The following is a 22694-nucleotide window of genomic DNA, read 5'->3' as shown; positions in this document are numbered from 1 at the left end:
TCTGGGTGATGTACATTATCCTCAACAGCAACCCTATGAAGTAGGATAATCTGAGAGATTGACCCAGCTAACCAAATGAGATTCATGTCCAAACTAGGACTTGAACCCGGGTCTTTTCCATTCTTGTTCAGTGTTCTAGCCACTATCCCAAATGAGAATCTCGGCAGTGGACAGTGTCGGAAGAAATTTGAGAAGCCAGACAGAGAGCAATGCAGAGAGTGAGGATCCAATGTCTTACAGAGTTCTTTCCCTTTGTCCATGATGAGCAGAATTACTATGCAAAGTAAGCAAAGATAAGCAAATGTGAATGGTGTGCATAATTTCAATGTCACATTGTCACAGAATACAGCTTTTCTTATTGCATAATTTGGGGTTTGGGTTTATTGAGTACACACCATTCTTCTTTTCAGAACAAACTACACTCTGCAAATATGCTGTGTGTAAAACATCCTGTAACAGGAGGGAAAAACAAGTCTGCTTTCTAACATTCCAGCCAAAAGTCTATTGCCATGGGATATCCCTGCTGTTGGCTGAAGAACAAAAATGAATGAATTTATTTAGATATTTATAACCTACTTTTCTCCCCAATGGAAACGCTCCTTCTAAACTATGGAGTCTTGTGAGCAAAAGTTCTACTTTGTGAGCTACTGCCATTAAAGTCGCGAGCAAGTGATTTGGCTACTGCATAAATTAGTTTGCTCTGGAGCCATCCCTTCCTGAGCTAAGACAAAAAAGTGTGAGCCAGAGGCTAAAAAACTGTGAGATAACTCACACTAACTCAGCTTAGAGGGGACATTGGGAACCAGGGGTCATTTCGTAGAAAAAGAGGTACAGGAGCTCATTAGCATAACTTATTAGCACAACTTATTTGCATATGCCACACACCCTGACATCACCGGAAGTGTGTCAGAAGGCAACACCCACCACTCAGGCTCCACTGGACTGTTTTGGATTGCTAGCTATTGGGGGGGGGACATGCAGATCTGTCCTCACAGAGGTGGGAGAGCTTGTACCTGAACAATTACTGAAAGATCCACTGGCTGCTTAATCTGTCACATAGTCTGGTACTTTGTGCACATCAACTGGTTTTGCAAAGACTCTGAAATGTTTGCCAAAGTCAAGTCTGTAAGCAATATTTCCCAAGAAAATACAAAGTTCCTGTAAAGTGTCTTCTCCTTGCTCCTCAAGCTGTTTGACCTCTATCAGCTGCTGTAGTTCAGGGGATGGTGTTTCTGGTAACACTTCCAAATTCTGCAGAACTGCCTTCCTTTTTGATATAAGAGGCTCAGTAGTCTGGCAAGGAATTAAAACTTCAGAGAATGTTTTTCTTTCTTCAGTGTTAGGTAAGTGAACATTAAAACCTTCTGCAATTTCCACTCTCTTGGCTTCAACTGTCACTGTCCCATCTACCTGGGTAGCAATACTAATCTCTGCAGCAGACACATGTTCTAATTTTTCACTAACAGATTCCAAAAGACATGTATTCTGTGACAGCTTATTCTCTTCTGAGCTAGCAATACAATGAGGCTTGCTTTTTTGCAGCTAACTGAAGAGAAATTTCAGATTCCTCCTTTTCATTTTCAACTTGTACTGTAACCTCAGTTTTAGGTTCTGCAGTCAGTTCTAGGATTGGGTTATTAGGGCCCCGGTCACACGGGCCGGATATCGCGGGGGGGAGGCTTGGCTGTTTGCCCCAGAGCGAACTACCGCGCGGCCGCCGGATCAAACGTCCCACCGACGTCTCGTGGTTCGGGGGGAGGTGCCGATCATACATCAATCCTGCGGCGCGGCAAAGAAGTGGCTCGGCGGGGGTTGTGGGTTTTTTTTTAACCGAAGTGTGCACATGCGCCGTTGGGTGCTTGTGCGCATCCCGTGGAGACTTGGGGAATGCCACGAGCTACCACCGGAAATGTGATCAGACGCCCGCCCTTGCCCCGCGGTTTCCAGAAACTAGTACCTTGGAGGTACTAGTTTTTTACGGCGCATCTTCAGCGGGAAGCCTCGGGTTCGCCATGGGAGCTCTACGCTTCCCAGATGTTGCGGTTTGATCACGCCCGGAAAATCCGCCTATCTTCCGTCTCTGTAGCGTGGCTAATGCTCCGTGTGACAGCAGCCTAGAAGTAACAGTAACAAATGGATGCTGGAGTAGTTCAGCTTCCAACACTGATGGTCTCTCTTCCTCCCTATTTTGCATGTTATTATCCAAAACATCATTTTCAAACTCTGGCTTTCCTCTTATGACTTTTAACTCAGGATCTGTCTTAATTTCTCTCTTGAACTCTTTAGAGTCCTTATTTTTCCCTGTTTCAGTAAGTTGGGAATTTTCTTTAACACTGACAGGAGTCTGTGAGTCCTGTTCTCTCTCTGGCTCTGGAAATGTATCAAATGTGTTTGTTGCTAAAATACCTAGAGGCTTGTTTTCTGGGCCTGTTGGTTCACCTTGAGGAAAATCTTTTGAGTCTGTACATATTTGAATCCTTGCCTCTTTATATTCAGCATAGACAACTGGTTTATCTGAGGGAAATGTGTTGTAGATTTCAGCAGTGTTCTCTCTGGCATCTACATTCTTCTCCAAACGATATTTTAAGAACTCTTCATAGTCAGTTTTGGCTGATGAAATCACTTTATCAAAATAGTTTGTCATCTTGACACCAAACAACTCAAATTACATCTCTTTCTGAGGCATCAGGCTTCTAAACACTTTTGCTTTAAGCTCCATCTCTTTAATTTTAAATTCTGCTTCAACTTTCCACTTTTCTCTCAGAAACTCTAAATATTCTTGACTGGGGTTATATGTCCCCTCAACTTTGGCTTTAGGTTGAGGCTTCCATAGTGCCTTGAATCAATATAACTCTCAGGTCTTCCACACTTTTCCCTTCATGAGGTAAATTTAAGTCTTTACACTTTTGGATCAGAGCCTCTTTCTTTAATCCTAGAAACTCTGTCATTTTTCTGCCTTTTTGTATTTCTTTCCACAATTGTACTGTATTTTACAGAACTCTGTTTATCTCTTAGAGCTCAACAGCACTAAATCACCTCAGCTGTCTGTCTCCTCAGACTGCCTTTGCTGAGTTTTCCTTTCTCTCAGAATTTTTATTTCTCTTAATATGCTCTCTTTAATATGTTCTCTTCCTCAGGATGTTTGCATCCCACCGCTAGTCAACACTTGTGGCGTCCTCACTTTTGGGAGGACTGGTTTTCCCTTTAAATGTGCTCTTTCTTTCTTAAACTGGGTAGACTGGTAGGGTAACACAGGGTCTAGGCTTTTCAGGGATCTATGTGGTCCTGAGGAATGATTGAATTCAATTCTGGGATAACTTAAAGAAAAGATGATTTATTGAACTAAGAACAAATTAGAAAGTTGGTAATTCTGTAACTGTTTAGGATAAAGGGACTTGTAAATACGTTGTTCACATGTATCACACACACAGCCTTTTTTCCCTTTACTTTTGTTTGTTTGACACTCAGTTCCAACATTAACAGGGATCACTCTTTCTCATAGTTAGCCACACAGGCTAAGGATATATATGGCACTCTTTGAGATCTCACACAGAACTCTGAACACTCACTGACTGAACAACATCAACTGCTTTTCCTAACTGTCTCTCATAACTACTTTTCATAACTGACTTTTCCTAACTGACACTCACACAGATCCACTTCAAAAACTCCTCCCACACTCTCTCATCCTCCAGTCACAGCACACTTGTCTCTCTCAGTCACTCTACTCTGCATTCACTGCACTGCAGCCAAACATTTAAAGAGACACACACTCTCATAAAACAAGGAATCGTTACAGTGCCATTGGACTGTTTTGAATTGCTAGCTATGGGGGGGGGGATGTGCAGATCTGCCCTCACAGTGGAGGGAGAGCTTGTACCTGAAGATGGGCTGGGGGGGGCTCTGCAACTTACCTGGCTGCTTTTTGCTCATCGTGGCCCAACTGAGGGCTGCTGGGAGCAGGGGGCGGGGCTTGTTGCATGTGCCCACCCTCTGGGCTCCTTACTACCGGAGGTCCGCTTCTGTGTGCTCCCACAGGAAATGACCCCTGCTGGGAACCCAAAGGGGCTTACAGCAGCATTATCTCCTCCTCTATTTTATCCTCATAATCTGAATACAAAATGTGGACATTCTTAGTTTGTGTCTGATCATTACAATGCAGAATTACAGTTTTCAGGCTGGGGCAAACCTATTAGGCACATATTAGAATATTACCATGAGTCAGTCTCAGAGGGGAAAAAGATTTGTCTAATGTACGTATTCCAAGGGACTACTATGGAACAACAATGGAACATGAATGGCTTTGATTCCAGTTCGAATATACGTGTTCTAATAGCAAGTTGAAAAATGAAATTCCCATTTGCATAGCTACAAATGAGCTGTAGTATGTAGCTTACCTCTGTCTGATAGGCATCATAGAGGAATCCTATTCCACTCGAATAATACTGGCACCTTTTATTATATAAAGGCCTAGGCTCCTGAAAAAAGAAAAAATCATTAAAAGATATTAAACAGAGCAAACCTATGTAGATCTATTCATAACTGTCCACAATTCTGATCAGTGAGACTTACTTCCAGGAGACCATTCTTCGGGTTGTACTGTTAAAGTCTTATTTGTACACACCAAGGTAGCAAATAGAGCTTCATCCCCTAACATCAAATGCTGTCAAGTCTGAGTAAAGTCAGTTTAGGTTACTGGATAGCCAGAAACACTCTGCTTTATGTTTTCTTACTAGCACACACTTGTCATCTCAGCAACAAATTGAAATAGGTGATATAGTGAAAGGAAGAGAGATGTACTAGGGAAAAGAGTCCTCTGTATATGCATATACTGAACTGGATTCTAACCTGAGGCCAAACTGTATTTGGGAAGGCTGAACTTACAGTAATGCAGACTTAGCCTGGCTCTCACACAACACTTCATAACTGTAAGAATAGTTGGACAATGAAGCTAGCTGTTTGGGAATGACGTTAAGTCCCTGGAAGTTTCTGTGAAACGCCAAACAGCTTGTGATAGTTGTATGCAGTCTGTCTGACTCTTTATAAAAAAAAAAATCAAACGCAACAACAGAAGCTGCTAACTAAACCTTTTGCTCTACAAAGGAAATGATATAGGCATTCATGTTTCTCCTTAGGTGGGGGCAATCTTAGTACAAAAATAGCACAAAAGAAAGTGTTATGAAGACTAACCATTGCAGGGCTTCTGCTTTCATTTCCACAATGCCTAGCAATATTCTGTAATATGGAAGACGCTGAACAGACAGCCATGAAACTAAATCAAGGCATTTCTGGAATTTTTGGGTGAGAGGGTAAGTTTTCATTATGCACTAGGTATGTGGGTAAGGAGACAGTGCCCTTGAAAATGTTCAAAAGTCTTTTCCTTTCCAATTCATAACCGGTAGAACAAAGTTTGAGTCCACCTTTAAGACCAACAAAGATTAATTCTGGGTACAAGCTTTCATGTGCAGGCATGCTTCTTCTTCATAACCAGTGTTACCTTCAAAACATGGTCAATTAGGGGAAGGAGATTCTCAGTGGTCTTGACAAGACCGTTCTTCTCATTTGATTTTTGCTGTTGATGTGGGTCGGAAATGTAACCCACATAGACATGCTAGTGGAGAAGATGGGCACTGGAAAATCAAATTAGATCTCATGAACAGTTTCTAATCTGGATGGCCCAGGCTAGCCTAATCTTATCAGATCTTGGAAGCTAGGCATGGTCAGCCTTGGTTAGTATTTGGATGGGAGACCACCAAGGAAGTCCAGGGTCGCTATGCAGAGGCAGGCAATGGCAAACCACCTCTGTTTGTCATAAGTCAGCTGAGACTTGATGGCACTTTACACAAACACACAAAACAGTCTCTGCTGCTGGCAAATGCCTGACCTCATCCAGTGATTCCAGGCACCACAAACAATGCATGACTGACCTTGATGTGTGGTTTGGCACTTGACGAACAGCTACTGGGGGGGGAATCTAGGGGAGAGGACAAGGAAGAGTGGAAGAACATCATATTTGTCTTTCTAATATGGTACCATGTGAAGATCAAAAGGTGGAGAGAAGAATGATGTAAGCTGCTTTGGTCTCCACTGCGGAGAAAGACTGTACTTTTCCTCCTGGGGAACCATTGCTGCCGATCTCCAGGTGAGGGCTGGAGATCACTCAGAACTGCTCTCCAGATGGCAGAGATCAGCTCCCCTGGAAAAAAACAGCTGCTTTGCAGGGTGGATTCTGTGTCATTATACCCTGCTGAGGTCACTTCCCTCCTGCTTGGGTCCCCACTACAGAGAAAGACTGTAATTTTCCTAGGTAGAGGCTACAGGGAGGGGGGAAGAGATGGAAACCTGAAGTCAGAGGGGTAGATAACGGTATGTTAATGGTTGCCTGGGAAGGAAATAGGGTTGCCACCTCCAGGTTGGGAAATTCCTGGAGATTTGAGGGGTGGAGCCTGAAGAGAGTGGGGTTTGAGGAGGGGTGGGACCTCAGACAAGTACAATGCCATAGACTCCACCTTCCAAACCAACCATTTCCTCCTGAGGATCCATTGTTGCCAATCTCCAGGGGAGGGCTGGAGATCAGAATTACAACTGCTCTTCAGATGGCAGAGATCAGTTCCCCTGGAGAAAATAGTACGCTCTGTGTCATTATACCCTGCTGAGGTCACCACAGAGCCTCTTTCTAGAGCTTGATGTATTTATTTCCACAACAGACCTTACTCCTAGTATAATAATAATTTTAGTCTACATAAAAGTTATTCAAGATACTGTAATTTTATTATATAATTAATGAATGTATGTCTATTTTTGCAACATTTGATTGACTTGTTGAGATTCAACATCGTTAAAACCTTGGATTGTGACTGAGGAATGTAATTACTTTTTGTTGTACTGAAGAACATTATGAAAAATGTAAAATAAAGATTTTTTTAAAACAAACAAATATTCTGAAATTTGATTCAGACAATATCACAAGCAAGGCATTTTTCAAAATGTCACTACAGGCGATTCGGCATCTAGCATTCGCTCCACATTTTCTCAATTGGGAGGAAAACGTATAGCTCAAAATCCCATTCAAATACCTTGAGGCAACACTGACTGCAAAGTTACCCCTGAATGGCCATAAAACAGCCATAAATCTATACAGAAGGTACAATAAAATCCATGATCAAAGAAAGCGAAAGTGGCATGGAGTGTGGAAGCTACCATAAAACCCAATGATCAAAGAAAGTGAACACAGCATGCAATGCAGAGGGGAATTTCTGTTTCAATGTGGGTTTCATAAAACAATGGAGGGAAAAGCCAATGCAGAATCAGCCTACAATAGATCTGAGTAGAAAAAGCATGTTAGTTGTAGAAGATCAAAATTCACAACTGAGCTTGCATGTGCTATTATCAAATAGAGTCCTTAAAGCACAAGACAAAACTTCCAAGTCTAGATGATATCCAAGTTCCTATAACTGCTGCTTCCTTCATTAGTTGTTTTTAATCCTACTTCATTATACCTTTGTTTATCTGTACCTCATGAGTGGCTAGAAATTTGAGTGACATTTCAATCTAGCTGGACTTCATTTTCTCAACTGAAAAGTATCTCCATTGTTTACTTCTTCTTCGTAGAATGCAAGTACTGGAGTCTAACACCTCCAGCATTAAACAGTGTGTCTATCAGCATCCAACACAACTAGAGCCAGCATAAGAGCCTAGCTTTTTTCTCCTTACTTTTTTTTGGTAACACCTGCCTAACAAAGGTTCGTTTAAGTGCAAAATCTTGCATAGTATTTTGTGTCACTTTGATTGGCCCTAATAAAAAGGTATTGCATAGATTTTCTTCCTTGTTCTGGATTTTGTGTGTGCCAGTATGGCTGTTTACGAAATTTGGGGGAAGCTCTGACCTCCATCATCATCTACTAGTGGGTAACAACCAGGTCAGTTCATGTTCTTTACACAGGGAATCACCCTGGAAGGATTTATGACAAAATAAAAATCAAGCCTCTCAACTTTAGTTCTTCTTATTCTCCCCCCCCCCATAATTTTCTCATAAATATCTCTAAAATTATTTCTTTCTAATAAGCATCTGAATAAGAGAGCTCCAACTCACAAAAGCTCATGCTGGAATAAATGTGAGTTTTTAAGGTGCCATGGGACTTCTGTTTCATTCTTGAAGGATACAGCCCCATAGCCTTCTCATTCTCCGTTAGTCAGCCCACATTCTGCAGCATCTCTATAACCAGCCAAGGCTTTTAAGGACTTCCAATAAACCCAGCATACATGGAAATGGCTTGCTGCTTTGTCACATCAGCTGTAACATAAGCAAATTAACAGTGTTGCTTTTTAAAAATCAAACATTTATTTATTATTTGTTCAATGTATATCCTGCTCTCCCCTCCGAAGCAGGAACGTGCCATTTTAAGGGTTAAAATCATATAAGAAAGCGCAAGTGTGCTCTCTAGAGGAATGTGGGCATATTGTCTGTCAAAATAACCAATTATAGAGATCGCAGACTCTGGAAAACCTAATAAAACTTGGTCTGGTTTGGAGATTTACATCACCTGCCAAACTGCAAAGCCCCATTAGAATTTCACTTTAATAAACAAAACAAACGAGACATTGGAGATCCATGATCCACTTTCTTGATATTTTTTTTTAAAAAGCAATCATGACAGGCTGCTAATTTGATGGGAGAAGTGGCACTGGGAGGGGGTTAACATTTCCACCATGTCCCCCCCCCCCAGTCTAAATGCCCTTCAAGGTTTTACTAGCCCTGCTGGTGAAAAAAAATCAGGCACTGTATAGGAAAACAGAACTGGAGGCCATTTCAACATTATTTAGGGCCAAACTAGGCAAGACAATCTAGCCACAAAGATGCTGTCATATCTAGTTTGGTACAAAGCAATGTTGATATGGCCTCAAAACACTTTAAACTGCTGTGAGGCATTGAGGTGCTCTCGTTTTCTCTCCCATGCTTTTGCAAGTGCCAAAACAGCTGTGGGGCAAGTGTGGCCATTTTGACACTTGATAAGGTGCAGGGGGGTGCCTCAGCCCACCATGCTGTGGACTGAATCAAGATTGGGCCCTTGTAGCATTTTAAAATCATGGTGACATCCTCATGTCTAGTTTATGTCTAGTTTTCCCCTCAGATGGATGATTCATCTTTCCTGCATAATATCTGTACTTCTTTATTTTTACTCTCCACTGCCAGCTACTCAGGTAATAGCTGTCAGATCTCTTCTATGGTGACCCTTCTGAACATATGTCAAAATGAAAATTACATCAATAGTAGGTTAATTAAAATGTTAAACATTAAGGCAATTGGCTGGGTTCAGCTAGCTATTATGTTGGTTAAAAGGGGAGGAGAGGTTCCAAAAAGGCTGTCTGGGGATCATGGGACCTTCGTGGCCAAAAGGTATCTGCTATGTGGGGGGGGCGGGGTGGAGGAATAAGGAGGAAATTAGGTGAGTGGAAAAGCTGGTTGGATCCAACCCAATAGCTTGGACTTCTAATCCAGGCAGATCACTTTGTCAGAGAGTGACACAGAAGTTCCTTGCCTGCGTGGGATAGAGGTTGTGGATTTCACGTGCTGCCTAGATGGCCTTGTAGGTAGTGTGAGGGAGGAGCCAGTGATCATGGCATAAAATGATACCCATGATATTGTAAAATGCAGTTGTATGGTTCTAGAGAAAAACATTTAGATTGATAACCAGAAGATTCCCCTGACCTGGATAGCCCAGGCAAGCCCAATCTCGTCAGATCTCAGAAGCTAAGCAGGGTCGACTCTAGCAATTATTTGGATGAGAGACCTCCTCTGAAATACCAGGGGCAGGCTTTACTCAGCCACCTCTGACTATCCTCCAGCACTCCAGTAGGGGTCAGTCACCAGAGGTTGCCATGACTTCCAGGTGCGCGCGCACACACACCCGTTAAAAATACAACAATGATTTCCGGTCTATGGCGGCGCGCCGAGCAGACTCACCTCCCGGACCTCCCGGGGGGTGAAGGCTGTGCACGGGTAGAAAAGAGGGGGGGTGAGGAATCGCTACCTCCCATGGAGCCTGGCTGAAAGGCTCCTAGCCAGGGGACTTTTGAGAGGTCGCCTCTTCGGCAGCGCAATTCTGGGGAATCGAGGCGCTTCTCCGTCCCGATGGTTCTCCTGCTGAGTGTCCGAATGGAAGAAGCGATGCTGATCGGGGCAAGCGCTGGAGGTCGAGCGGTTAAAAGGTCATATGACTGAGAATGAACTGTGAGTCAGATTAAGGCGTATTTGCAATTAAAAAAGAAAGCTCCCTACCCCACGGACTAAAAAGTAAAGTGAGTGGGGGAGGAGCCCCTCCCATGCGCATAAACTTAAAAGCGAGACCGGGGAGGGAGCGGAAACAAAAGCGATGAAACCTGTTAAAACAGCTTTTACAATTACAAATGGAGAAGGCAAACCTGGTCCTTCGTTTCCAAGGTGTCCCAGAGACTAAGGGTGAGAATCTGAAGCAAATGATGAGCGAAGCATTGGCCCCAGTGACAGATTTGAAGGCGGACTATCTCATGAGCGAAATGGATGTGGCCTACAGGTCCTATTCCGCAAGAATAATCTGCCTGGGGAAATAGTAATGAGATTCTCGAAGGGGCACGTGAGGGATTGTATCCTGAGAGTGATGGCGGGGACACCCTTGAAAATCGGGGACAGTACCATCAGGATTCTGAAAGATATCCCATTTGGAATAAGACAAAAGAGAAATATAAATATTTGATTATTTTTCTTCAAACAAATGCAATTAGCTACCGGTGGTTATATCCAGAGGGCATAACCTTCAAACTTCAGGACAAAAAAGAAAAGACTGACTCTGTTTCCAAAGCACGGGACTTTCTGAGAATCCAGTTGGGTGAGCCAGAGGAGGTGGATAAAGAGGAAAAGGATAGTAAGTCCAGTGGTGAGCTGGACTCGGGGTCTTCTGGAGAGGGCTCTCTGTCTGAGAAAGGGGCAGCGGCTCCTAAAAGTCCTTATAAACTGTGGAAAAGACAGGATAAGAAAAAATGAAGGCTGAAGGACTCTGAATTGTGCTTTTGAAAATACTGTTGTTAATATTGAGATGCTTAGGGGTCTTTTTCCAACAGCTATAATTAAGATTTAAAAATTATATTAGCATATCTGACTAAGTTCATAAAATTGTTAGCGTTTTAAGGGATGGCATTGTGTACAAGCTAATTTGATTATCTCCTCCCTTGGGTTTTTAGTTAGTAGTGGTTATCTTTTCTTTATGTAGTTCCCCTTCCCTATTTTTGTTGTGGTTTGTAGTCCTTATATAAAATGCAATTTAAAAAATCCCCTTCGGGGGGAAAAACAACAACAACAACAACAACAACAAAAAGATAGCCAGAAGATTAAAGTCCAGGACCTCCAAGATATTATTCTCAGAAATGCTGTTGTCTGTTCTGCACATGGGGCCAGATAGACAGGCAGAGAGAGATTATGGATCGCAGTGCACAGATGGAATGGCATGAAGTGATGAGATTTTAGATTGAGGAGCATTTGGGGACAAGCCAAATTTGAATGAAAGAGATGGGCACAACTTGAACCAAAATGGAACCAGGCTATTGAACTCAATGACAAGAAGATCACAGAGCACTTTTCCAGAGGGAAAGATGGCAGGACCATTTCTGGATGACTCACCCTTAAAGGAGGATGGGTTAACTGTCCTGAGTAATCTAGATGGGGTGGTGCTAGAATCTGAAAATGAAAGTCAGGAAATGGCATCTGTTTAAGGAGAGGAAACATTGGAGGAAACATGCATGCCAAATACACTCACAGAAAGAAGCAAAGTACAATTGTCAATGTTTATGTGCAAATGCTAGAGGACTCAGAACTAAGATTGGAGCTACAGTACTTGATTTTAAAAATGAGAGCATAGTGGGCATTTCAAGCCTGGATAGGCGTAATCTTCGTGGGGGCGGTGGGGCGTCAGCCCCCGCCGAAATTTTCAGGAAGGTGTTCAGCCTCCCCCGGGAGCCACCCTTGCTCCTAGCAAAGCAATGCCTCTGGCCCAGCCCCAGCCCCAGCCCCCCCCCGGGAAATTGGAAAGTCTACACCCTGCTGGAGAATATCAGTGGAATACAGCTAACCCTGGATATCAGCCATACAGGACAGACAGGGAAGAATGTATCAGGGGGATGGAGTGGCTCTGTATGCCAGAAAGAGCACAGAGCCCAATAGAAGCAGAATGTCCCTCACAGAATTGCTATAGTAGGTAGAAATATTGATCCCAAAAGTAGTTTAATACTGGGAACATACTGCCACCTACCAAACCAAAATTCCAAAGCTGTCCTTGACACAGAGAAAGAAATAGGGAAAGCAACCAGAGGAGAAAGTTATATAATAGAAGATGACTTCCACTAGCCCCACGTTAACTGGGTAAAAGCATGTTCAGGCCAAAGGAAAGAGATAAAAAGTTGGATCCCAAGCACTTCCCAGTTGAGTGATTCAGCACAGCAGCTTCTCCAACTCCCCCTTTTACTGCAGTCCATTCAGACACCCTCCCCCAACAATGCTCCTAAGAGTCAAGGGGCTCTCAGGAACAGCAAGCAGTAACCCTCCTCTCTCTGCTAACCCCCAAATTTCAAAATACCGTAAGTGGTTGTGCACTGGAGATACTGGTTATGTAGCTAATGAGAGGAGAAGCAACTGGGGATTTGCCTGTTGTGAGATGTAAGTATTGCTACACGATCGAGAACTGTGATTGCAGTGCGATTAGGTTAATCATTTACATCATTTACATCAATAGAAACCTGCCCAAACAGTCCCAACCAAAACACACTGGATTTCAGAAGAGGAAACATCTGATAAATGAAGAGATTAGTCAAAATGAAATTTAAAGGCAGGGTCAGATCCTTGCAGGGAAATTAAATTATTTAAATCAACAGTAATGGATCTCAGATAGAATGTATACTGCAGATTAGAATGGGTACTGCCAAATCTAAGAGGATGCTGATGTAGTTAACAAGGCAAGAATGCTTCCTTTAAGAAGTGGACTTGCCCAAAGGAGGTGAACTTAAAGGAGCACAGGTTCTGGCAAAAGAAATGCAATCTGATGAAAAAGAAATGAAAAGAGGAATATGAGGAGTGTGATGAACCCCCTTATTTTAGGGTATGAGGGGTTTTGTTCCTTTAACCTTTCACAAGTTGGAGCTGTCTTATTTTTCACTGACACTGTTTGACCAGGAACCCACCCAGCTTTGTCCTTCTGTCACACACCCAGCCACTTATCGATGAGACCTTTTTTATAAATATTAATCTCTGTGGCTTTTCATGAACACCGCCCTTTTTCTGAGATGAATCTTGTAGTTTAACTTTGTCAGATGCTTCACTTTGTCAGAGGCACATGCGACTGGAAACAATAAAACAAACTGAAGATTTTATTTACAAGGGCAGGCAGGCAGGGAATACATCTACAGGAGAAAAGCTTATGCTTGTGGAGACGTTGTTTCAAATGGTATAGTTCAGCTTTAGGTCAGTTCATTTATAACCATTCACTTCAGATGCCACAGTACAAAACGCGCTCTCTCTGATCTCACCCCTGTTCTGTTCTAGACTGTCAGTTTCTGTGTGGATTTCTCAGGTACTCTCCACCTCCATAGAGAAATACCTTTGCTGTGCCTTGGTTTCTGGACCCCCACTAGTCCACTAAACCCTCCTGGCACACACTATATCCACTAAACCTGACTCTCTCTTCAACTGGGTAATGATCTTATGTGAGAGGTACGTGAATCTCTTGTTTAACCCCAAGGAGCTTATTTTTCTTTTAAGACTCCTTAGTTTTCACCATAGTATAGAACTATGTTTGGCTCTTCTCAGGTTCCCTTAATATTGGAATCTGTAGAGAAGGCTCCTTTGCTCCTCAGACTCAGAGATGTTCAACAAGACTTCTCAGTCCCCTGGAACAGAACCAACTGACTAAAACCAACTGACTGTCTCAACTGCCAAATGCCAACTGTCAAGAGGTTTTTTCCCCATTAGAACTTCCCCTGAGTTCTGCATCAGAATTACATCACCACTACTAGTCATGTGACTGCAGGTGTCTTTTCTTGCAGGCTGATCCCAAGCCTGGAGTTCGTCACAAGGAGCATATTGCCAATAACATTATGTCAATAAGAATTATTTTAAATATGTCAGAAGCAGGAAATGGGTCAGCAAGGCGCTGGGAACCTTGGATGACAAGGAGTTTAAAGGACTGCTAAAGAGAGATGTCTTTGGACAGCGCTGGCTCTTTGGCTTGGAAATGGGGATGAGCACCGCAACCCTAGAGTCGGATTCGACTGGCTTTCGAGCAAGGGAACCTTTACCTTTAAAGAGAGATGAAGAAATTGTAGACAAACTGAGGACCGAACTATATGATACAATATCTAAAGAGCCAAAAAGCAGCTGTAAGGGATGGAGTTTTAAGTGTGCAGGGTCCCAGTTTGGCTTGGGACCACAGTGTTGAGGAGGACGAGGGGCACGTACAGCTCCAAAATGGGGCAAATAAGTCCCGTGAGCTGTTTTGACTCAGGAAAATGGTGCCACTCCTCCCCACATGTCACAATCCTGAGTTGAATCAGGCCCTCACAGACTTTTAAAATGCAATTCATTTCCTGCAGCTGCTGCTATGAGGCTGTGAAGAAAGCAACTTTCTAGAAATAGTATTGGCTGGATTGGGCCCTAGATGAATTACAGTTAGATGTGTTTCCCAAACCAAAAGGAACCCTTAAATTGTCTTCCTAACACACAACTAGCTTTTCCAATATTCAAGTTTTTAAGATGACACAAGAATTGAACCTGATTGCAACTGTTTTTCCACCCTTAATCAATAGGTTGTACTAAATTTTTATCAACCTTATCTTCATATTAATTAGATGTGTGATCATCATAAAAAGGAGTGTTATTTTTCCCTTCTAAGTAATAAATTAGCAAAGTTCTCAGGAAAAAATGTACCTCACAATGAACATATTTTACTCACAAATTCTGATCCAGCTATTTTAGCATTAAACAAAGGACCTGTGTATCTCAGAAAACAAGCTCCTGATTTTTAAGAGAACTTCACGGACAATTCTCATGCCCCTTTCTCCAGGTTTTCTCATTTGTAATCTTCAGTTTTGATGCCCTTTATGCTGTTTCTTCTCCAGCACTCTGAACAGTTTGGTGTAGTGCACTAATCTGGGAGAACCGGGTTTGATTCCCCACTCCCCCACTTGCACCTGCTGATGTGACCTTGGGTCAGTCACAAGCTCTGGCACAGCTGTCCTTGAAAAAGAGCAGTTTCTGTCAGAGTTCTCTCAGCCCCACCCACCTCACACGGTGTCTGTTGTGGGGAGGGGAAGGGAAAGGAGTTTGTAAGCCGCTCTGAGACTCCAAGTGAAGGGCGGGGTATAAATCCAATCTCTTCTTCTTCTTCTTCTTTTTCTATTTCCAAGTAATGAGGAGCTACAACTGACTCTGTTAGTCTTGTCTCATGCTAAGAAAAGTCCAATTTGCCCTCCTGGTATTGTTTGTCAGTTGCTTATTGTAAGAGACCTACTGACAACATTAGTAGTTGTTTTCACTAAAATCAAAGGAAAGCTGTTCCTACACACTTTATAATACATACAGTCTGCTTGGAAGTATGCCATTACTAAATTAGAAAGTCAGCAGCCTATATAGTTAGAGGCATGGTTTTAAAACAAAGAGATAACCTGGATAATCACATGTGCAATTCTTCACTGAAAGTTTGGTGGCCTAGGATACTTGCTTTAGAACATCATTACCCATTATTTTAAGTGCTACATTCAAAACTAAAATAATTCAAAAACAGGCTACAAACAAAAATAAGATCTAAGCCTCGGAAGTGAATAAATCTTACTTTTGCATTCAGAATGATTAATTCTATTTTTGTTTAATTTATCATATAAGCCAGGCAATTAAATGACTCACACAGGATGGAAATGATATTAAAATAATTAGCTATGATTTTACATCATGCACCACCATGGAGAGAGAAAATACATCTAACATTTTCCTCCAGAGTGGCTTGGTAAATTTAATTAAGGCAAAGCACTGCACGGTATTTGAGTTCAGTTTCCTATTACCTTAACATTTATTAAGGGAATGATTTCTATTTTTACAGAGGCCTCTCTGCAACTGAAAAGTATTTGTATTTCCTAAAATATGTTAATGCATTTTAGCAGAGAAAGGGCATATATGAGCATGATACATACATCATAGCCTGAAACCACTACCCAGTTTGTACTGAGGTATTCCACTTGAACCTTCCCTACTATTCCAGGTTAAATCCACCAGATGGCACCATGGAATCCACTAATTCCTGGAAAGCATTCATAATAAAGAACAGACCAAGAGGCTCAAACCAGGGCTGAATTTCTGTGGGTGAACATTTTTGAGACACGGAGTAGAGTTGGGGGGTCCTAAATGTTCTGCAACAGAATCTGCCAAGTATCTTTTGTGCATATTTTGGCCAGTTTTACTTCTGTTTGCTACCCCTTTTAGGAAACTGCTTTTGTGATGTTTTTAAGGCGTTAGCTTGCACAGTACAGTTTTCCCTGACCAGGCTAGCCTGATCTCGTCAAATCTCGGAAGCTAAGCAGGGCCAGCCCTGGCTAGTATTTTGATGGGAGACCTCCAAGGAATACCAGGGTCGTGACACAGAGGCAGGCAATGGCAAACCACCTCTGAAGGTCTCTTGCCTTGAAAACCCCTACGGGGTCACCAAAAGTCAGCTGTGACTTCCAACAACAACACAGTACAGTTTACAGCATACCGAGGGCCTTTATTTAGTTAGTTAGCTTTTTAAATTCTACCTGTCCAAGAAACAGAGCAAAACATAATAAAAACATAAAAGCAATGAAAAGCTTCAAATCAGATTTTCAGGCTAAAGTTCACTATAAAAATGGTGTAAAAGATCAACCCTTAATTAAAATCCTGGGGGGGAAGAAATGCCAGGTTCCTAAAAGAGATATCAGCCAAGCCTCAAGGGGAAGGGCATTCCATAGGTGTGGTGCCACTGCTGAAAAAGCCCTGTCTCTGTTTGCCACCTGCCTGAACTCTGCAGGTGGAGGCACAGATAGCAGGCCCCATTCCCTTTAGAGCTTTAAAGGAAAGAACCAGCACTTTGAACTGTGTCTTGGAGCAAATGCTTGATTGTCAGCTCTTGATTCAAAGGACATTATTATGATTTGCACTTATGATACACTATGATAATACAAATTTATATTCAATGATACACTATGATAATACGAATTTGGAACTTGTATTATTTTCCTTGGTTTTTTTTCCCCTATTGAATATTTATTCAGCACCCACTGTTCTAAGCCAACCCTTTTGAAAAAAATCAAAAGTAACATCTTCTTTCTTCCTTCACTTACTTAAGTTAGAGAATTTTGATCTAAAGAAAGCAGTTATAGGTTTTTGTTTGTTGTTAATGGATTTTCTTTTTTAGGTTCAAAATTAAGTTAAAATGGATATAATTAAAGCAGTTCAGATAGGGTTAAGATGGTTTATTGAAGATGGCTTTGAGGCTATAGGAGTTGTAAGTCGGATTAAATATAAATTTATTTGTTGGAGTAATTTAAAGAATCCTGTAATACGTGATATTTGTTATAAGAGTGGGAAAGATCAATAGATTATGGTACTAAAAGAATATGTATTGACTTTTCTGAATGGAGAATGTATGGATAATGTATTAACCCAAACTTGGGAGTTGATGTGTCATAATAATTATATGTCCTTATTTTTTGTTTGTCTGTCTAAAAATTTAATAAATAGATTATTAAAAAGGGGGGGGAAATCAAAAGTAACATTACTTACTTATTTACTTCATGTACAGTTCTCCTTTCTCTCTGAGCCTCAAGACAGATTACTAAATTTAAATAAAACTGTAGAATACATACAAGAAGTGATGCAATAAAACTGCCAAAACATTTTCAGACATGAAAACTACAACCCTATTCCATTTATAACCACCACCCCGCAACAATTCGATTTCACACTTTCTGCAGAATGATAAAAGTGTGGGAGCCTTTCTGACCTCCTCAGGCACCCATCTGCTAGGCAGGAGTCACAACAGAGAATGCTCATGTATGGGCAGCTGTTGATCTTGTCCATTTGTACGGTGGCACCTTCAAAAGGTTTTGCTCAGATGAGTGAAGCTATTGCAGCTGGACTTACCCGGAATTCTACATCGTGAAGGACCTTACATAGCCTCTTCAGAGACCATGCATGGAAAGGTGGTGTAAACCCTTTAAATAAATAAAAATAAAAACACAAACTCTTGACAATGCAACAAGAGGACCCTCCATGGAGAGGAGTTGACAGCCTTAGAAACAGTCATTATCCCTACTTCTTGCCTTTATCTAGTCCCAAAGAAGTTTTCTGAATAACAAGAGGTCCATATCTTGAGTGGTGAGCTGGATCTGCCTTCACTTAAGAGAACTGAGCTCAGGAGCATCTGGCTATTGTTCTTCCAACAGAAGTCACCATACTTATTAGTTGGCCTCTGTGGTCACCCCAAATCCCACCCCCACCCTTTATCTTGCTTTCTTGTGTTGCACATCCAAACAAATTTATTCCAGTATCACATTCATTAGAAATAATCACGTAATTTCTAGAATCAGAATTACAGGCTGCCTGAATATTGTATCCTCTGCTTTGAAAGTCCCTTTCTTATGCCTTGACTTGGATAGCCCAGGCAAGCCTGATCTCATCAGATCTCGGAGGCTAAGAAGGGTTGACTCTGCAAGTACTTGGATGGGAGACCTCCTTGAAATACCAGAGATGGGGGCAGGCTTTTTTCAGCCACCTCTCTGAATATCCTCCAGGCCCCCAGTAGGGGTCAGTCACCAGAGGCCGCCCATGACTTCCAGGTGCACACACAGTCAGACACTAGAGGTCACCGTGACTTTTAGGTGCGCACACACTCACATACACACATGCACATATGAAAAATACAAAAAAAAACCCAAAAAAGAAAGAAAGAAATCCCCTTATTTATAATCTGAGTTCCAGACACAGACCAGATAGTGTATGTAGATAGATCACTCCTTGATGCTTGATGCTCTATTTGACAGGTTGACCCCCTTTGGTTTCTTCTGGAAGTTCATGTTACCTTCACCTACAGACCTGTCTCACAGCTGCAACTTTGCTAGCAGCAGCCAGTTCTTCTATATAAGTTTCTATAGGCTGTAAAAAATAAATGCCAGCCTATGGTTGATATGAGAGATTAACTCCAGTCTTTAGTAATTGAAACAAAGAGGTACATTTATTTAGAATGCGTTAGTTTTTTCCCTTGCTGGAGGAAGAATCATAAGGCAAAACAACTTCCCGATCAAGCAAGAGAATATTGTTGTTATTTTTTACAGGGGTATTAAGTTGGCAATATGCAAGGTCCAGATCTACTGCTAGGTAACAATACACCTCCAACAAATATGATTTTCAGATAATGGATTCCTGTAATATCCATATTATTTTCTGAACTAACATAATTACATAGTACTTTCAGCTGTATTCGTTTCATTGGATCCTGGCATTCCATTTTTTATTTCTTTATTTTTAGGTGAAGTGTGGTTTTGAATACGCAAATGCTGGAATGAACTTTTAACACTGCAAATTACAACTGCATTATGATTTCTCAAATGAGACAGGGGTACTTTAAATCAAGCCACTTTTACATCAGCTTCTAATTTTATAAGTGCTTTTACCCAGAGAGTTCTATTAAGTTGAAGTGTTTTTCCTCTGAATGGGACAAACACTGAGCCTAGTTATATGCATCTCTGATGATCTGTCTTCCACAGCAGCATTTTTTGCAAATTTATGGCATCCTCAAAAGGAAAAGAAATATATTAAAGTATTCTCACTCTATTTCATCTTCTCCTTTTTTAACCAGCTTCCTCCCCTCAAAAGTGCTTTATTAAGGAAAATGGACAATTATTTCTTTTAGCTTAAAAAAAAGCAGTAACAAGCAGAATAAATTCTTTACATTAAGAAATTGGAAGATGGTGCCCTGATCTCGTCAGATCTCAGAAGCTAAGCAGGGCCAACCCTGGCAAGTATTTGGATGGGAGGACCTCCAAGGAATACTAGGGACGGGAGGCAGAGAAGAATAGAGAAAAAGAGATTGGATTTATACCCCACCCTTCACTTGGAGTCTCAGAGTGGCTTACAAACTCCTTTCCCTTCACCTCCCCACAACATACACCCTGTGAGGTAGGTGGGGCTGAGAGAGCTCTGACAGAAACTGCTCTTTTCAAGAACAGCTCTGACAGAACTATGGCTTGCCCAAGGTCATCCAGCAGCTGCAAGTGGAGGAGTGGGGAATCAAACCCAGTTCTCCCAGATTAGAGTCTGCGCACTTAGCCACTACACCAAACTGGCTCTCAGAGGCAGGCTATCAAGCCATGAATATCCTCCATGCCCCAGTAGGAGTCGCCAGAGGCTATAGTGTCAAGAGGGAAATAGTAGATCTCCTCAGCTTGGTATAACACTTGAGTGGTGGAGTGCAACTGGGAACAGAGGATAAGTACCTGTGCTGTAGTCCCCTCAACTCTTTCCTGGCTTTACCATATGATTACGGCCTGATGAAGGGTCGAAATGGAGATTTACCTGGGACATCCGTTGCTGTGGTTAATACTATGTGGTTAACGTCACGTATTATGGTTTAACTTCATATGTTTAAATTCAACTTGTACATGTACAGCATCTTTAAAGAATAGTTAATAAGAGGTTTTTTGTAATTTCAAATACAATGTTGTGCGTATTCCTTCGCTACAGTGTTTTTCAGATTTACTATATTTAAAAACAAGTCTAGCTTGCCACTTAGTGGTGCATAATACTAAAGAGCTAGAACTGGCCACCAGACAATCTTAGGATTTTCTAGCTATTCTACACACAATGCCATATGATAATTATTTATGACTATTATTGTGTATTGAATTATATACTCTGCCATGGAAGCTCACTGTGTAACCTAGGGTTAGTCATACATACTCAGCCTAAGCTACCTCACAGGGTGACTGTGAGTGAGAATAAAATGGAGGACAGGAGAATGGTGTTGCAGCAGCATCAGGTGTTCACTGAGGAGAAAAGCAAGTTATAAGTACCTAAATAAATAAAACTACTAAATATGTTCTAAACTTGAACTAGCTTTGTTTATTTACACACACAAAAGAGGGTAGCATGTAATGTAAAGTTTACCCATTAACAAAACAGAATCTGATTAGCTAATGCAAAAAAAGAAAACTATAAAGAAAACGCCTTGTTTCATCCATAATTCTTCACATAATTTATTTGCTCTTTCTCCAGCTTAGACATGGCTTTATGAACTCAGAGTTTACAGAGCACCTCAAGATACGCACTTGCAAGACAAAAGTCCACAGTGAAATGCAAAAAATACTGAAATGCTCTTTCAAAAAAGTACCGGAAATTTTGCTTTGGGGACTTAAAATGGAAGAAGTCAATACGACTAAAAAGACTTTACTCTGGTACCTAATAACAACAGCAAGAATGATTTATGCACAATGCTGGAAAACAGAGAAAGTACCAGAGATTGAAGACTGGATACAAAAAGTTCTGTTCATGGCTGAAATGGACAAAATTACAAAAAAGCTGAATAATAAAGAAGATGACGTGTTTTTTGAAGAATGGAGTGACTTTAAAATATATTTGGAAAAGAACTGGGATGTGAAACAAAACTTAATATGTTTAGATCAATATTAAGCCAAATGGTGTTATCTTGAGATTGTAACGATAAGAAAATGATATAATGGGTGAAGTATAGTAAGGTGGAGTTGGGGGGGAAGCATTGCGGGAAGCCACGGAGGGGAAGGGAGGAAATGGGAATGGGGTAAACATTGGAAAAGTGTACATGATTGAATGTCAAATGTTGAATTCCTATGAAAATAAAAAACTTTGTTTACAAAAAAAAAAAAAAAGATACGCACTTGCACAATACCAAAGAAACAGACATTACCAAGTTCAGAAACTGTCTTCCTTCTTTTAAAGTAGCAAAACACAAGCAGGGTGCTCGAAAAATATGGACAAGGACAATTAATTCAGGCATATTTGTCTACAGACCCAACTGTACAATTCTGATTCTGCATTGTCTGTTTGGCTGGACTGTACAAAACACAGTTTATCACAATTACAAGTTACACATGTTTCATATGCCTTTTAACCATATAGTGGCTACAATTTCAGTTTTTACAATTCAGGCAACCCACTAAAAATACAGTACAAGGTCCAAAGCCAGCCCTATCTGATTGGCCATGTGGTCGCTGGCAGCATCATGACCAATGTTCCCTCTAAGCTGTGGAGTTTTGTGAGCACAACTTCTACTTTGTGAGCTGCTGGCATTAAAGTTGTGAGCGCAATTTGGCTGCTGCATACATTAGTCTGCTCTGGAGCCCTCCTTCCTGAGCTGAGACAAAAATGTGTGAGCTGGAGGCTAAGAAACTGTGAGCTAGCTCACACTAACTCAGCTTAGATGGAACACTGATCATGACCCAGCAGGGATCTCAAGCCATTCCTCCTGCATGAACTGGCACATAGAAGGGTCTTCTACCAGCTTTGCACAACAATTTGTAGTCATTGCAGTTCAGATAATCACAGTGTGCTTTTCTTTGCACTTCTGCAAAGTCACTGGACATATGTGTGAATGTGCCAGTTTTAGCAGGTGGCATATCTAGCAATTTCCCAC

General features: G+C 41.5%; 1 protein-coding gene across 1 annotated transcript in view; it reads right to left on the bottom strand.

Moving 5' to 3' along the window:
• TMEM255B (transmembrane protein 255B) overlaps window positions 1–22694 on the bottom strand; it is a 64998-nt gene that overhangs the window by 16591 nt on the left and 25713 nt on the right. The window contains exon 5 of the mRNA XM_015411757.1: window positions 4398–4478. Within this exon, the coding sequence (XP_015267243.1) occupies window positions 4398–4478 (81 nt within the window). The remainder of the gene's footprint in view (window positions 1–4397; window positions 4479–22694) is intronic.

Source organism: Gekko japonicus, unplaced genomic scaffold (genome assembly GCF_001447785.1).
Source record: "Gekko japonicus isolate JY-2015 unplaced genomic scaffold, Gekko_japonicus_V1.1 scaffold247, whole genome shotgun sequence".
NCBI classification, from domain to species: Eukaryota; Metazoa; Chordata; class Lepidosauria; order Squamata; family Gekkonidae; genus Gekko; species Gekko japonicus.
The sequence above is the reverse complement of the archived record's forward strand: the minus strand, read 5'-3'. Positions and strand labels throughout refer to the sequence as shown.